At 36.1% G+C, this 18,996-nt stretch overlaps 1 protein-coding gene across 1 annotated transcript in view; it reads left to right on the forward strand.

Annotated features, from left to right (window-relative positions):
• Positions 1-18,996, forward strand: part of PTGER3 (prostaglandin E receptor 3) — a gene marked incomplete at both ends in the record, with an annotated part of 70,661 nt that overhangs the window by 31,557 nt on the left and 20,108 nt on the right. The window contains one exon of the mRNA XM_084243325.1: positions 4,567-4,746. Within this exon, the coding sequence (XP_084099451.1) occupies positions 4,567-4,746 (180 nt within the window). The remainder of the gene's footprint in view (positions 1-4,566; positions 4,747-18,996) is intronic.

Here is an 18,996-nt window from a genome sequence, read left to right on the forward strand (position 1 = left end):
CCAGATAATCCAGGAAATCTCTCCGTCTCAAGACCCTTAACATTAATCACATCTACAAAGACCTTTTTGCTGTGTATGATAACATATTGACTGGTTCCCTCTACTGAGTCTAACTAATGTTACTAGAAAAACAGAAATTCATTTTTACATGTTGCAAATTTAAAACTGAGAAAATTTAGACAGGAGTTAGGATAAAGTTACCCTATTACAGTGGGAGGTTGTATGTAGTTTATAGAACTATGTGTCAACATCAGAAACTTACTAACATGCATATATTTATTTTAAATAAATTTAAATAAACACATATTTATAATTTATTATAATTTTTAAAAATAAAATATTAAATTTAATTGTTAAATATATTTATTTTAAATAAATATTTATTAGTGCAGAAAATAATTACCAACCTCCTTTAAGTGAGACTTCTGTAAATCGTTTAAAATGTTTTTACATAAAATCTTCAAAATAATAATTACTTAGTAGTAAATTATTGTTTAATAGAGAACTATTACCTTAGACAAGTCCATGTATTTTATACAGTTTTATTGTAATTACTATATATCATTATATGCATAATACTATCTTATATTCTGTTCTTTTCTCTTAATTCTTATGTATATATTATTATGCAAAAAGGCTGGGGTTTTTTAAAGACTTATTTATTTATGCATACAAGAACTGGGGTACAGGCCAGAGATGTGGGGAATGAGAGGATTCACCAGAGACAGAGTGGGCAACAGAACAGGCAGACTGACTGAAATACACTGCTAAAGGGAGCAGCGGGCGAGTCAGGAGAGGTCTGCTGCGCCATGTGGGTCACCTCCCTGGCCAGCCAGGGAATGTAACTCATGCTGCATTGGCTGCGGACAGCTCCATAGGTTACATCTTAACCCCTGCGCCACCAGGGAGGACACTCAGGCTGGTTTTATTAAACTTTATTCCTAATGTTAGAGATTTATGTGTTCATAATTTCTTACTAGTATACTTACTAGTATAAATAACACATTGATGAACAGTCACTTATTTACATAGCTGTTTTTACTTTTATTGAATAAAATCCTTGGGAAAAAAATTCCTTTGAAAGGAATTACAGAGTCAGTATATATGACTATATCATGTTTGTCTACTCATTCCCATTCCCTTCTTCTTATTTGTTCACAGAACCAAAATCTTATTCAAATATTAGGTGATGATTTTGTGTGAAATACCATGGGGTAAACCCCAGAAGATAAATGTGTGCTCTTAGCCAAACCTGGAAAATTCCGTCTCCTTTGACAGTGATTGGTTTAAGAATCACCTGCCATTCAACTCTGTCCAATATGAACCAAGTTGGAGTTTTATAGATGATGAGGATTTGAGCTGGGATATAAGATGCTGAGTCTGTGATATATTGACATCTACAAACCATCTGAGTGTCTGTAGATGAGAGGAGGGGGGAGATACTGAATTTGGGTGAGACTGGAACAAGAGCAAAAGATATTGCAGAGGATGAGACAAAAGAATGATTTAAAGATGCCTGATGTGTGGGGCCAGGGTGAATGTGTTAGAATGAAAGTGTCATTGTTAGGAATGCAGGTTTGTGGTTCAGGGTGTTTTGGTTGCTGAGGGAGGTTGACTTTCATTTGCGATTGTGGGATTGTGACCCAAGGACAGAACATCCAAATAAGTGTGGGCTTTGGGAGAGGAATTGGATCCATAGTAACATGCTGTGAGGAACAAATGAAAGCCACATTTATAATTTTAAATTTTCTAGTGGCCACATTTTAACAAGAAGTAAAAGGAAATAAGTGATTTTAGTAACATACGTCATTTAGCACAATATGTAAAAATGGTGTCATTCCATTATATGGCCCTTACATTTTCCAACATCTTGATTTGCTCCAGCCACATTTCAAGTCCTTAAGAGTCATGGTTCTTGGGGCTCTCCCTGGTGGCGCAGGTGGTGCAGGTGGTTGAGCGCAGTGCTATGAAGCTGTCTGCAGCCTCTGCAGTGCCGGTTCAATCCCCGCCGGCCTCTGAGCAACCCACATATCTTGCCCGCTGTGCCCCTCAGCAGTGTATTTCATCAGTCTGCCTGTTCTGCTCCCTGCTCTGTCTCTGGTGAATCCTCTCAGCCTCCTAAATGAATCATCTGGCCTGTACCCCACTTCTTGTATAAATAAAATAAATCTTTAAAAAAAAAGTAATGGTTCTCTAGGTAGACCAATGTAGGAGCTGGGTATAAAGTCAGCACCTTTCTTTGTTTGCAAATGTGAACCCCATGTTTGGGTTGATCCTGTTCTCTTTTTGCTAGTATGTACAAAATCTATCTACAACACTTCTGGTGAAGGAATTTGGAGTAATATCTTCCTAGAGTAAGGTTGCTGGGAGTAACATGAAATAGTGCCCAGTTGCTTTCCAAGGTGGATCAGCTTACACCCCACTAGTAGGTCAGTCAGCACCTCACATTCTCACTAACATTAGAAGTAGTGTCATATAGGGCCTCCCCTGTGGCTCAACGGGTTGAGCGCATTGCTGGGAAGCTGTCCACAGCCTCTGCAGCACGGGTTCTATCCCCAGCCATCCAGGAAGATACCCACATGGCACGGCAGAACTCTCCTGTCTTGCCTGCTGCTCCCCTCATTTCAGTAGATCTGCCTGTTCTGCTCCCCGCTCTGTCTCTGGTGAATTCTTTCACCCTCCCATGCCTCTGGCCTATGCCCCAGCTCTGGTATAAATAAATAAAAAATCTTTAAAAATAAAAAAACAGAAAAAAAAAAGTAGTGACATGTCTTCACTTCTGTTAAATGAGTGGATATAAAATGGTTTCTTATTTTTTCATAATTTGCATTTTTCTGATGATTAATGGGCTTCATTCTATTTTCAGATGCCTAAAAACCTTCATTTTTCCTCTTCTGTGAAAATCACATTCATTAAAATATAAACATTTTCTGGCTTATTTCGCTGAGCATGATCCCTTCCAGCTCCATCCATCTTACTGCAAATTGCACGAGTTTATATTTTTGATTGCTGAGTAATATTCCATTGTGCATATGTACCACATCTTCTTGATCCAGTCATCTGTTTTTGGGCATTTGGGTTGTTTCCATAGCTTAGCTCACTCATAGCAGGAATTTAGAAAACCTAAATAAGGGACTAGGAAAAAAGACTAACTATAATAAAGTAAAAATCAAAATCAACAAGCAACTATAAATTATAAACCAGAGACACACTACAGGCAGTGGAAGGAGGGAGTAGTGTCAAAACGGGGCGTGGGGGGGTAGGAATTGTATGGGCACTATAACCAAGATGAAAATGCGCAAAAATGAAAAATGATGTAAAAAATATATAAAATTTAAAAGTAATAATAATAATAAATATATAAACATTTTTATATCTTACATGTCATGCTATGTTTTATTTATATAAATACCATTGAGTATATTCATTTGAAAATATCTATTACTATCTGCTAGATACTAGTCTAGGCACTGTGTATATACTAATGAAGAAAAAAATTACCAATTTCTGTGCTTGTGTGTGGGTGGGGGGAGAGTGGGAGACTGAAAAAGTAAAATACTTTATGTCCTGTGGTGTTAGTGACAGAGTTTAAATCTGGCTCAGTCATTTTACATCATTAAAACTCAGTTTCTGCAACTATAAAAAGCAGATGGTAATGGTATCTGCCTTATAGTGTTTTTTTTTTCTTAAAGATTTATTTATGCATACAAGAACTGGGGCACAGGCCAGATGTGTGGGGGTGAGAGGATTCACCAGAGACAGAGTGGGAAACAGAACAGATGGAGTGACTGAAATACATTGCTGAGGGGAGCAGCGGGCAAGACAGGAGAAGTCTGCCTTGCCATGCGGGTAGCTCCCTGGCTAGGGATCGAACTCATGCTGCAGTGGCTGCAGATAGCTTCATCGTGTGGTGCTTAACCCCATGTGCTACCAGGGAGGCCCTACCTTATATTGCTCTTTATGTGCATATGAAGTACTTGACACAGCACTGGCAAATTACAAGAATTCAGAAAATACTAATGGCAGTAATAACAATGATGTTGCCATTTTATCCTTTTTTTCTTGTATTCTTTTCTTCAATAAAAATTTTCAGGACTGCTGAAAGTTAAGATTATGTATGTTTTGGTCTTGTTGAAGTTGGCTCTCATTTGAATGTCACATTACTGGTGTTTTCTGCAAAAACATGGATAATTGTGGCTACTTTTGAGATGTGCTATTTTTAAGCTTCTTAAATCCCAAGCATCAAGACCCTGAGGACATACATTATTTGAAAACTATGTTACATCAAATAGTCAAAAATGAGGGAATGTATTGTGTAATTCAGGCCTGTGTTCTGTGACTGTAAATGCTAGCTAAATTTATTATTCCAATTCAATGAACAATTTACTGTAAGCTGACTACATGCAAAACCCTGTGTAAAGGACATGCATATGACCCTATTAATCTTGCAAAACCCTGTGTAAAGGACATGCATATGACCCTATTAATCTTGCAAAACCCTGTGTAAAGGACATGCATATGACCCTATTAATCTTTGGAACAATTTTATTTGTCCCTTTTTCTTAGATAATGATGTTAAAAATGATCTTCAATCAGACATCAGTTGAGCACTGCAAGACACACACGGAAAAGCAGAAAGAATGCAACTTCTTCTTAATAGCTGTTCGCCTGGCTTCACTGAACCAGATCTTGGATCCCTGGGTTTATCTGCTGCTAAGAAAGATCCTTCTTCGAAAGTTTTGCCAGGTAGCAAATGCTGTCTCCAGCTGCTCCAGTGATGGACAGAAAGGACAGCCTATGTCATTATCCCATGAAATAATACAGACAGGAGCATGAAAGAGAATACTTAATCAACTTGCATGTCCACAGCTTTTGGCAATCCTAAACCTTACTGTGAATTTAGGCATCTCTGGCATGCCACTGTTTATGCATTGAAGTGGGATTTTTGATGTAAGGCTAAGTGGTCTTAGAAGCATAGATAATCCCTGGTGTGCCAAAAGCATTGATACATAAACAAAGGATACTACATTAATGGCAGTCTAGTGTTATGTCATTTGTAGCTGAATATGCGATTATTTATGAGACAAAGGAATTTTTTTATAAACCATCTTGGCAGTGGTTGGGGTGGAGTGGGGATTGCTAATATTCTGGTATACAGAGCGCATGAGGATTTAGTGCTTACATCATCAAAAAGATAAGATAGCAGGTCTTTTGTCATCATTTAGGGACTTTGATTTTCTGTGTTCTCTTTCACTTTCTTTCACTCTCTTTCCCTTTCTGTCACTGTTTTCCTTTTACATTAAAAAAAACAAGTTGAATTAAGATAAAAAAATGTAGTGTATCCACAATAATCATTGGTACTGATGTTATTGCTCAATATGTAAATTAGCTGCTAACCTCACAAAGTTAAACTTTTGGTTAGGTTGGTAATTAGGTTGACTAATTGTCCAAAGCAGAACCAATTCCATTTATTTCAAATATGGCAGGATTTGTGGCTTTCCTTGTTGCTAACTGTTATTCCATTTCAATATATGTTGAATTCCTACAACCTGAAGAAGGTTCATGAAACTGACCTTGGGAGTCAGTGAAGTGATTTTTCAGAATGTTATTTAAAGACTTACTTGAATACTAAATATAGGTAGTCTGGATAGTCATCTACTCTGGTTTTTCCACCCAAGTATTCCAGTCTTTTGGATATTTAAATACTAACCACAATTATAAGACCAATAAATATTTTATAGGTTCTATAAAGATTTTTCCATAATTAGACCTATTTATAGAATAAGAAAATTAATATTAAACCCTCTACAGTCCTTTTTCTGCCCTCCCCTCAAAATAGATCTATCTAAATATTTATTATTAAAATATTTTTCTTTCTACATGTATACACACTAACAGCTAAGCTTGGCTATCTGTGGCACAAGTGGATAGCTATGTTGAGTTCTGAGAACTGAACTTCAAAAAAAAATCACAAACAAACAAAACCTATTTTAAGTTCACTTTAAAAAAAATCCCCAACAAACACAACAATATTTTAAGTTCGACCTACACAAAATACTCCACAAAGAACTCCATTGAGTTCTTTAGAGCATTTTTTCAACTTATTAACATTTTCTTGTGAAGATTTTAATTTGCAGCTTCTTTTTTGCTTTGCTAGTTTTAAAAAAAAGAACTTGAGGTTTATTTATACTTCTTTATAGTTACTACATTTTTATTTGTGTTTAATAGACATTTGTGGTAGAATTAATATTAGCTGATACAGTATATATAGGTGTGTATATATGTATACATGTGAGATATATATGTGTATATATACATATATATTCAACATGTATACAAGTATAGATCGATCAGAAATAATTTAAATGACCATGTCAAATTGAGTGAGAGATAAAATCTGCTGAGACTTGTAGTGTCATTTGTAATGGTTCTTCTACTCTAGGTTTTACTAAAAAGGATAATAAAATAACCTATACGTAAGCTTCATTATTAAAATCCCACTATGCCACAGGCTTGGTTTATCCCACAGTTTACCAAATGAGTATGAGACAAAGCTATCTACTTAAGTAGATCTTAATGACCACCTGAAAAGAAAGTTTTATCTCTTAAACAGTCCTTTGACATCAGATTAAACACACGCAGTGTGGGTTAGAGTGGTGTGAGGACGACTGGATTATTCCTTCTAGAACCATCAGTGACCTCCCCCCATATAATTGAAGTGCTTCATACTATTGTAATCCATCAAGCTGATAAAGTAAGCAAACTCTTATTTAATTATAGAAGTGTAAATTTATCTTCAAATGTGTAGTGTCATAATTGCTATACAACAGAGATTTATTTGTATTAATAATTTAAGGTGCTGATATTTCCAGATAATAATAGAAATTACTCTCAAAGGAATATCACCTTTCATCAAAACACAGAATATAAAAAGACAAATCATCCTAAAACTTATACTTAACTGCAAAATAAGCTCCTGCCCAGGGATACATGGTAGGAGTGGACCACGTGCAGTTTGAACAAGTGTGAAAAGGAGTTGGTAAAAGAAAAATTATGGCATGTGAATTTCATTTTCTAAGCAGACATTTGTTAACACAAATTGACTGGTAGGAAATATAAAGCTCAGATGATATCAACCTTTGGATGGTAGTTGAGGTTAGACTTCATATTTGTTGTTCAGAGGCCTTAGATATGGATAATGGAAATCAAAAGTCACTGAAGAAGAGTATGCTTGTTTCCAAGTTTAAGTTCATTGCCCTTTAAGTTCACTCTTACATACTTAATTTATTCACATATATATCTGAAGAGGAAAATATGCGTGCATAAATTATAATAAGAAGTTTACACTTTTCAAACAAAATATGATATCTTAAAAATATTTTAAATTGAGGAAAGAAAATGTGGTCTCAAGACTTGCTAAATTTATTTAATGCTGTACACTAAGATATTTTAAGTAAACATACATGTTTAATCATGATAGATATGAGTATGAATTAAAACATGTGCATCTATTTCTACTTAACACTTCTTTAATACATAAAAGATCTCTCTACCAGGATCCAGAAGAAAATTGCAAAAGCTCAGGTAAAAGTTAAAGATCCTATGACCATACAAATTAAAAACTCTGAAAAAACAGTTATTTTAATAAGGTTATCAATCTGTGGCATTGTTCTCATATTAGATTTTTTGAGAGCATTAGGTCTTTCATTTATTTAATGCTTGTTTTCATTGGTTTTGATCCCAAATTAGTGATCAACTTTTAATCTTCCCCATGTTAACAATCATTTAATAGTTCTTTCATATTAAGTCAAAGGCAGAAAACAGAAAATCTGTACATTTTCTCACAGAGAAAAGTAACAGAAATATTTACTATTGGTGAATCTGGGACTGTTTTTAAGCGGTGAGAACAGCTTTAAATTTCTAGCATGCCAATGCCCTGTTTTCCTAACATCTGCTTTGATGAAACAGTTTTATCATGGGAGTAAAGACAGAAAGGAAAGCTAGCACCATCAGGAACAAATCAGCCTCTTCATGCTTTTTGAGTATTTTGGAGATGATTCCACCTCTAAAGTTATTTTGAAAAGTGCAGTTCTCAAATTCTTTTGTCAATTGCTCTAGAATTAGAAAATTTAACCTTTTAGTTGAAGTGAATCAATCAGATATCTAGCCAAAAGCTAGCTTGTCACCAGAATTTAATAGAACTTAATATTTGAAATACTTTCTTTCCATAGTTTGTTTCTATAGAAATCAAAGCTATAAAGTTAAGCAGAGAAAAGTAAACATGACTGACTGATACACTTCAGTGTTCCTTCAGTTTTTGATAGGATACTAATGTTGAGCAGGCATGGAGGATGAGACAGAGGATGTAGAAAAATACCTAGGGGAAGATCTGGCATTTCCAACTTGGTAAAATTCTTTATCCTTTTAGGTCCATCAGAAGCAAAACGAGGAAGGGATTGCCTTTATCTTTACATACTTGAACATCAGTGGGACAAAGTGATGAGAGGCATCTTTTTCTGTAAAAGCAGATATTAAAGGTCACTTAAGTCATCACTAACTGCTAAACTCCTTCTCCTTTCAATCCCCTTTATACATATGATATATGTGTGTGTGTATATATACATATATATCTATACATATAAAACCTTCCTCCTCTTTTTTACCAGATGTTTTTAGTTCAAACAGGATAAAATTGGACACTTCTTTAAACAGATTTAAATTTGGCAATGATTAACTTGATTTGTTTACAACAAATGAATGTGAATAATTTGCATGGTATGTCTAAGTAAGAACTGAAATCATTGACACTATAATTAGAAATGTAAAGCTCAGTATAGAAAACATGTTTCTCCACCTCTTCTACTCAGCATCCTATCCCAACACACTTGATTAGATGAGAAGGCATGGTTTTGTCACCTCTATGAAATTATTTTGGGAGTTAGTTTAAGTATATTAAAACATATCTTCCAGTATGTTTTAAAGGCAGGTCTTCAATATTGTGGAGACAAAGAATAAAAATGACTATGAAAAGTACATCAGAATTTTGATGGCATTCAAGTCATAGTTAGTATGTATATTTAATAAATGTATGTTATTTATGTTGTGTTTGTGAATGGAAAATAAAGGTGAATGTTCTGAAATGTCCCTGTCTTTTTTTCCTGATGCCAGTTTATGTCAGGGATATTTTACTTATAATTGTGTTAAATATTTGCTGAAATTCTATTTGACGTGTTTTGTCAAAATAACAGCACAATGTAATCAACGCATCATGCTACCTACAACAATTAAATCATGTTGTATTACATTCTGTAATCATGGACAGTACAAATTATCATTGATTTACTAAAAATCTGAATGGTACTCTGTTCCCATTTTCAGCGTGATGCTTTCTCATGTTTTAGTTGCAGATTTTTTGTTTTTATTTTTTTAAAGATTTATTTATTTGTGCATACAAAAGCTGGGGTACAGGCCAGAGATGTGAGAGGTGAGAGGATTCACCAGAGACAGAGTGGGGCACAGAACAGGCAGATTGGCTGAAGTAAACTAATGAGGGGAGCAGCGGGCAAATCAGGAGAGGTCTGCTGCACCATGTGGGTTGCTTCCTGGCCAGCCGGGGGATCGAACTTGTGTTGCAGAGGCTGCAGATTGCTTCATAGGTTGTGTTTTAACCCCTTGAGCCACCAGGGAGGCCCCAGATTTTTTGTTTTTAATACAAAATCACATTTATAAAATCTTCGAAATTTAGTTCTTCCTCTTTCCTGTGTGTCCTAGTTTAACCTACAGGCAGCGAAAAGAGGAACTGTCATTGCTTATGGTCAGGTTCTTTAACAGACTTGCACCTAGGCATTGGTGTGACTTGATTATTGGTGCAAATGTCAGCTGCCCCACGACCTTGTTCCATGGGCTCATTCAGGTCACTCTGCCTCTTCCTTCTTCAGTGAGGGAAGAAGATATGTAGAACGTAGACTACAAAGTCAAGCTCATTAAAAGCACTTGGAGTTTATCTTCCTTCCCTCCTAAGAAAAGGCATTTAGGGGGATCTCTGTCCCTGCCTCCTCCCATGTATCCTAGGCCCCTCACCAGACAGTAGTCATATTCTGTATAATTTCAGATTAATGTCACTCTAGCTACCTTTCTGATAGGTCAGGAGTTTCTACCACAATGCAGGTGAATCTATGTGCCATGAAATGTGACATTACCTGGTTACACGTCCTTGGAGAACATGAGGTCTAACATCTTTAAATATCCTTGGAGGTTATTTTGTTCATCTAATAATAGTCATGAGCAAATTGAATTTGGAGGATGGGTGCTTAGAATCCTAGTCCGTCCTCCAGGCTTGTATTTTCCTTCAACATGTATCGTATGCTATTTTGCCCCAAGCTTTCTAGTAGATGTTAAGACACAAAGATTAAAAAAAAAATCTGGCTTTCATGAATGTATAATCTAATAGAGGAATAGAAAATAATTTGATTACAGCTGTGAGTAGAAAAGCATATGGTTCTATGAAAGCATATGGGGGAGGCTACACTGAGATAGGAAATCATTTCCTGTAGGAGGAATATTTATCTGCATTTTAGAGAAAGGACTAGGTATTAACTGGGAAGAAGAGGGCAGTTTAAGATATTCTTTTCACTTCACTCTGCCCAATGAGGTGCAACATCTAAGACATTCAAATGGGCTAGCTTCCGGTGGCTGTGAGTGTAGGTCTGATTTGATCATATAAGCTCTCAGAGTAGATGCAAGTGGCATGGCCTTAGGGTGGGATTTCACTACCTTGGTACTGTTGACACATAGGACTACATCATTCTTTGTTGTGGGGAACTGTCCTACTTAGCAGCACTTCTGACATGTCCCCACTGGATGCCAGTAAGACCTCCCTAGCTGGGACTATTAAAAATGTCCCTAGATTTGCCCATTTTACCATGGCTGACACCATTGCTCCCAGCCAAGTGCCTCTGCCTTAGGGTAAGATCCATGGCCTTTAAGGGAGTGTCATGTGACTGAGGGTTTTCAAGACATGACCATCAGCAAGATTTTGGTCCTGACAGGCACCATTCTGACACTTTCCGAGGCAACAGGCAGTAAAATGCCAGTTTGTGTGTGACTGCACAAAAATGTGGCACTACCACTACAACAATGCCTGGATCACCATGGCCCTGATCCACTTGCATAATCACATAAACCTATTCATAGATGAGGAGGTACAATTTCTCAGAAAGTATCATCTTTCTATTGCTGCCTCCAATCCCTATTTTGTTCTTGATAAGAGGCCCTAGGGTTATATGTCTCTCAAAGGGATATCTGAAGAGAACAAGTTCATTTCTCCCAGGACCTTTAAAAAATCTGTTCTAATTTCTTTTAATTAAGTTCACATTACTAGACAGTTGTCTCAGTAGGGAAGAATTAACAAACTTGATTTTAATATAATTTTTGTTTATTTGCTCTATGTAACAGAGTAGTAGCAGCTTGATTTAATCTGAGAGAATTTGTCAAAGAGTAGTCAAACTTGGGGCAGATATCCCTTTATTAGCTTGTGCTTTCTGAACTCATTTTGATAATAGAATTCAGGTCATGATCTCTATAGCTGATACTTAAACCTCTGGCTTTTATAAAATGGGAAGCTGGGTTTACTTAAAAAACTTAAACCCAAATCTGACTAAAAACTAAAATTAGAACAAGGGCACCATTGTCTGTCTACTGGACATTTCTGAGACCACACAGGAAGGGCTATAGTCAGTGGTTATGCTTAGTATTCTTATGCAATTTTTAAAAGACTCTGAATCATGACACTGCTTGAATCTGATTTTGAAAAGAACACTGGAAAGAAATAATTCTGAAACCATTACTACCTTTTATAATTAGATTTAACTAGAATATACTGTATAAAAACACTGGTTCTTTTTAGTCAAACTGAAGTGAGAGACCCCTCTGGTAATCTGATGAAAGATATGAATCACAATTCCACAGAAAGCTCACAGAATTTTTATATGGTGTTAGAGAAATTGCACTGTTTTCCTGAAGTTTGTCTATAGACAACTTGGAAATTTATATACACTGGCTAAGAAGTCTCACAGTCAGAGAGGCTTCATGATTTGAGGAATCTTACAAGTTTCCATGTTTGGTTAGAAAGCTAAAATCTAAAAATTGGAGTTAAGTCAGCTTGACTACATCCCTGTCAATGCCAGCATTTCTTGATATCTCACTATCTCCCATAATAGTAAATCAAAATAATTGGAAGTAGAATTATTAAAACAAACTGTAATCATATTTTTAATTACCATAATGTAGGGAAAACGAAACTACACAATTCCAACCAAAAGAAGAACAATATAGGGGTGAGTAAAGTGTTTTTCCTCAGGAAAAACAAGTTGAAAAGAGAAATGACCAATTTGTGTTTTTTTTTAATTATATTAACAAATGACGCATTTGCCTTACAACAAGGGCTTGTTCTAGTTTTGCCTTGTGCTAACCCAGAAAGAGAGCTTTAAAAAGAAGCTATTCAAAAGTCAATAAAAAATATTACACCACCTAAAAAATGCAATTTCTACAACACAAAGCAGCAAAATGGTTAGAATGTAAGTTTCTGTTATGTAACTTTGTTATATGAACATAGAGCTCCACATATATTTATAAATCTGCACCCCACTACATCTTTGTGTTGCTATTTAGAATGAAAGCAGCAAGTATGACCTTACTGATAGAACTTTTCAGCAAAAATGCAAAAGCATGTACTTACAGACCTTTTTACAAATGTTAAATTATCGATGCTTTAAGCCAACAGTTAAACCTATTAGTAGAATGCTGTATTGGTGGTTATAACACTTCTCTAGAGGAAACAGTCTGAAGCAATTAATGATATCTCCTTTACACATTTCTTGCCTCACTGAGGAAGATGAAAATAAGATTTTAGAGCACTGATGTATTTGCCTTTGCAAACAACTCCTTGATATAAAAGCACTCTTTATCTGGATAGATCTGCATGAATTGGACATTTGTACAAAGTGTACATGAAATTACAAGTTTCTGAAATTAAGTCAGTGGTTTGGCGTCTTCTCTTTAGAAGATCTACCAAAAGCCATTTTTAGAGGAAAAGCAATTGTACTTTGTATTTCCTTTCACCATTATTTGATAACTGGGGGGGGGAGGGGGTTTGCCCAGCATATTTAGTTTAAAAATTATGGAGATGAAATTATTTTTTACTTGAAAACTGGAGAATAGTTTTGCTATAGTGCCAAAGTCTGAAAGGGAACCACTTCATTAACTGTTGATATGCATGACTGATTTGCTATGGAAGGCTAATTATTCCAAGTTTCTCCCACCATGGCCACTTTGAATATTCTTGCTGTCCCTTCAGCAGAATTATCATTTAAATAATAATTTTGATCACAAATAAGGGATTGTATATTCAATTAAAAATATTTTATTTTTTTAAAGATTTATTTATTTATACATACAAGAACTAGGGTACAGGCGAGAGGTGTGGGAGGTGAGAGAATTCACCAGAGACAGAGTGGGGAACAGAACAGGCAGATTGATTGAAATACACTGCTGAGAGGAACAGTGGGTGAGTCAGGAGAGGTCTGCTGCTCCATGTGGGTTGCTTCCTGGCCGGAGATGGAACTCGTGCTGCAGTGGCTGCAGATAGCTTCATAGGTTGTGTCTTAACCCCTTGCACCACCAGGGAGGCCCCAGTTTAAAATATTTTAAAGCAAAGTCATTTCACAAGTCTCTCTAAAATTCCTATATTAAAATGAAAGAGAAAGTCTTCCAACATTGGCTATAAATCAGAACACCTGTGTCCAATTAAGTGATTTGTTATTTGCTGGTTATTTGTCCTTAACCATTTAGTAAATCTCTCTGAATTTGAATTTCCTAATCAGCTCAGGGTAACTATGATTAAATAAAACAGTGAAAATAGGGACACTTTTGAAAGCACTATGCAAGTAATTAATGGTTAACCTTATTATCCTCGTTTCATTAATGGAACACTAAACATTAGTTAGATTTTCTATCTCAAACAACCACTGTATAGTCTTGCTCACTTAGTACTGGGCATCCACCAGAGCTGTGGCAAAGACATTTGACCTCTTTTAGGCTTAGATGCCCCATCTGTAAAATCAAGTTTGTGGTATCTTCTAACTGATAGACCAAGATTCTCCTTCCTCTCTGGTGTGCCATGAAGTTCATCTTGTCAGCTAAACATAAATAAGACAATTAATTTTCTTCTGAGTGTTGAATATCTGCTCATAAGAAATTTCTAGGAGACACAGATATCAAGGCCCATAAAAAGTTTCTGTTCCTTTTTTCTTTAAAAAGAATATTTAGAGAAAATTCTTTTCACCCTCTCCTGTGAGATTATTCTTTTTTCAACCAAATTGTAAAATCCTTGAATACGGGGACTGTGCCCTTCATTTGTGAAAATTATCTGCCTCCTTTCCCTTTGTTCCTCATCTGAACTACCCAATTCTATAATTTTAGTGGTTTGCTCATGATTCTTATTTATTTATTGTTGCCTTTGGCTCAAGAAATATTGCTAAGATTAGATCATGTGGATTTTTATACAGTTGGACTTATGTAATGTGTGTGTGTGTGATGTATCTGATAGATGTGTATATCCTTGAATACTTCATTATTTTCAGTCAATAGTATGTGTATCCCCTTAAAAAGCCAAATAGTGCTAAAAACTTATTATGAAACCGCAGTCCTCAGTCTAATGTGACCTCCTCTACCATGTGCTCTAGAGGTCATCACTGTTATTTTTTCAACATTTCTTCATATATACCATCATATTTCTAATTGTATCTTGCTTCAACATTAGACCTTATATAGACATTGTACGTTGATTTTCTATTTTTCTGCAATTAGTTCTCTCCTCACCTCTCCTCCCGTTATGGTTATAACACGAATATCAGTATTCAATGGTTCGTTTTAATGACAATGTAGATATCTTTTAGCGTTGAAAGAGTACTGCTGTGATCATGATTCCTTTCTTGGATGCATTTTTCTTTTTTTCTAGAGTTAAGAAAGTATCAGGTTAAGTTTGCTTAGCTTTCTTTGCACCAATGAGTAACTCTTAATAGTTTGTCAAATGCTCACACCTCACTGATCATTTTTACCTCTTTATAGAGCCCAACATTTTCCTGGGTTTCTCTGCTGTTCTTTCTGTTGCTCTTTTATTATATAATCTGTTTCCTAGATCCCATGTCTTCTCTTTCTTGAATTATTCATTCAATTTGACTTCACCTGCTTTAAAGTAAGTTTTTTAATAGAAAAGAATGTAAGGACCAAACTAGAAAAGGAAAGAACGGTTTTAAAGAAACATGAACACTAACAATAATAGTGATAATAACAATAGTGGGAGGTATTTTATGAGCTCCTGTACTTTACATATGATTTTTTAAAAGATTTATTTATTTATGCATACAAGAACTGGGGTACAGGCCAGGCATGTGGGGGGTGACAGGATTCACCAGAGACAGAGTGGGGAACAGAACAGGCAGACTGATTGAAATACACTGCTGAAGGGAGCAGCAGGCCAGTAAGGAGAGGTCTGCTGCGCCATGTGGATAGCTCCCTGGCCAGGGATCCAACTCATGCTGCAGTGGCTGCAGATAGCTTCATAGGTTGCATCTTAACCCCTTTGCCACCAGGGAAGCCTCCTTACATATATTATCAAATTCTCACTCCACCATGACAAGGTAGATGTTATTATCACCACTTCCCATATGAGAAGTTCGAGGCTCAGGGAGAGTAAATCACTGGCTAAGTTTAGAGTTAGTGTGTAGCGGAGTTGGGATTCGTACCTGATTTCAGGTTAGAATATAGTTCCTGGGCAAAGAACTACTACTGTTATTATTTTCTGAAGGCTCAAATTTACCTTTAAGTCATCTGTAAAACCGCATAAAAGAAAAATTTTGACTTTATTTCGATGCCTAGGCATTTTCAAACAGTCAGAAACAACTTTGGCCACAGTTGGGAGGCAGCTTTTCAAATAGTAGTGATAAGATTCAACAAACAAGATTCTCAGCAAAATCTGGAAGTTTGTATAGCCAATCGGGCTTATATACACTACTGCAACTATCCAGAACCTTCCTTGTCAGATGCAGGACTTCTTCTGCAGAGGAAAGAATATCCCTGCCTGGCAGCAGACAGTTGTCCAGAAAGGCTGCAACCTCTTTTACCACACAGGGCTGTGGGCTTTGCTAAAATCTGAGTTTGTGACATTGGTGGTTACAGAGTATATATCTCTATCAACCCTTTTGTCTTTTATTTCTTCCCCCAATCCCTTACACATCTTTTCTTGCTTGTAAGAAAACACTGGAGAAAACTTTTTGAGAAGCTGAAAAGTAAAAGGTACTTTTGCTTTCTAATTACTGAGAGACTCCTAGTAGAATCTGTAAAATTGAGATCAGAAGTCATGGCGAGAGCAGGCCTTTCGTAAGCAGTGAAACCATTCTGCTTATGGTCTCCTCTGCTTAATCTTGAAATCGGCGTCTACTTTTTCCTGAAAATGCAGTGCAGTTTTAGAGTGAGGCAGACTTTGTCTTTGAGAAAAACTTCTGTCTCCTATTTTTGAGATTTCCTTTATTGCTAGCAGACAAAATCTATTTGGTGTATCTGACATTTTATTCAACCACCATTTTTTTTTCAACTAACTATCGTTTTTTTTCAACCAACTATCAGTTTTTTTTCAACCAACTGTCCTGATTTCTGCAGGACCAGTCAGATTCATTAGAACAATGTAGAACATTTGCCCAAGGGAATAAAATCTCCACATAATGTGAGAAATTGATTCATCATTGGTCTAAATTTGCATGTTATCTCTATTTGAATACAATTGCAATAATTGTGAGCAATTCTTAGGCACCCCAGGGTCAATTATTGTTTATTCAGAAAAAGCTCAAATCAAATAACATGTAAATCTTTATTTAATTTTATTTTTACACTAAGCTGGAGTTAATTGAGCCAAATTGAAAGAATGACTGCTTAGGGCACATGTTTGAAGGATAAATTCCTTTTTGTCTGCCAATTTCTATGTAATATCCACAAGAAATGTAACCTAGAGATCTTAATAGTGGTTGTTATTAATGAGGAAACATTTTTTAAATAATGTAAGTTAAGGACCTCTTATATCAGGAAAAGCAAGTTTTGTTTTGTTTTTCTGCATCAGTATTTTTATTCATTAAGAGATTGTTTTGTATTGTTTTGTTTCGGTTATTTTTTTAATTGAGGCAACTTTGGTTTACAAGACTGTAAATGATTCAGAGATATAAAATCACACTTCTCAGATGTCTGGTACCACACCACACCCACCACCAAGACATCCACAGTCTCCACCAGAGTCCATTGAGGCCCCTCTGCAACAGGAGAGTAAGTTGTAATAAAAGAATGTGTTCAGAGAAGAAATTTAACTAGCAATTCGTGATTACATTGCTTGAAGTTTCTTAATGAATGCCTTCTCACGAAAGGAAATTTATTCCAACTTTCTTAAGAGTTACATTAAGAAAACAGGATGTGGATCAACTCCATAAGAAGTAGAGGAACTCATAAGAAACAGAACAATAAAGAAACTTAACTACATTTTCTTTCTCACCTAAGTGAATTTCTTTGTGAGGTAAGGTAATGGTTCCCATAACCAAGAAGAGTTAGTCTGTTTTATTTATTTATTTATGTATACATTTTCCAGTTTGACATATAACAATGTATTGGTTTAAGGTGTACAACAGTAATGACGTGATACATATATACCTTGTGAACTTATTATTATTTTTAAACATTTATTTTTATTTATTTATGCATAGAAGAACTGGGTATAGGCCAGAGGTGCAGGGGGTGACAAGATTCACAAGAGACAGAATGGGGAGCAGAACAGACAGATTCACTGAAATACACTGCTAAGGGGTGCAGTGGGCAACACAAGACAGGGTTGCTGTGCCATGTGGGTTAGCACCCTGGCTAGGGATCAAACTCAGGCTGCAGCAGTGATAGCACTGAGCCTTAATCCTAGGCTACCACAGAGGCCCACCTTGTGAAATTATTACACCATGTGTTAATACTCATCACCATACATAATTACACATATTTTTCTTGCTACTCTTTTAGCAAATTTCAAATATACAATGCAGTGATGGTAACTATGGTCATCATGATATGCATATTTTCCCTCAGAACTTACGTATAACCATTATTTACAACTTTGAACCACCTTTACTCATTTCCTCTACTCCTACTAACCCCTGCCTCTAATAACCATCAGTCTATTCTGTTTCCATGGAATAATTTTTTTTTTTTTGCATTATTTATTTATTTATTTTATTTATTTATTTGTTTGTTTTGTTTATACATGCACTGGGTACAGTCAGAAGCTCGGGAGGGTGAGAGAATTCACCAGAGCAGAGCGGGGAGCAGAGCAGGCAGAAGGACCAAAGTACACTGCTGAGGGGAGCAGCGGGCGGCAGGAGAGGTCTGCGCGCCATGTGGGACCCTCCTCTGGTGGCCGGGGAGCAGCCGGGGAACGAACCGGCGCTGCAGAGGCCGCGGGCAGCTTCGCAACCCAGCGCTCAACCGCTGCGCCACCAGGGAGGCCCACCATGGAATAATTTTTTTTTCAAGATTCCACATACAAATGAGATCATTATTTGTCTTTCTCATCTAACACTTCACTTAGCATACTTCTCTCATTGTCCATTGTATTGTCTGAAACAACAGGAATACATTCTTTTTATGGTTGAGTAATAGTCCCTTATATGTATATACCATATTTTCTTTGTCATTCAAGCACTGATAGGCACTTACATTGTTTTATGTATTGGTTATTGTAAATAATGCTGAAATGAACTTAGAGGTACACATATTTTTATGATACAGTGTTTAAGAAGAGGAATTGTTGGATCATATGGTTGTTCTGTTTTTAATTTTTTGAGAAACCAGAAGAGGTATTTTGAAAAGTCCCTATAACAACTTCCTTAAGTGGAATTCAGGAAAAAAAAATAAGGC

This window comes from Talpa europaea, assembly GCF_964194135.1.
Source record: "Talpa europaea genome assembly, chromosome: 9".
In the NCBI taxonomy this organism is placed as follows: Eukaryota; Metazoa; Chordata; class Mammalia; order Eulipotyphla; family Talpidae; genus Talpa; species Talpa europaea.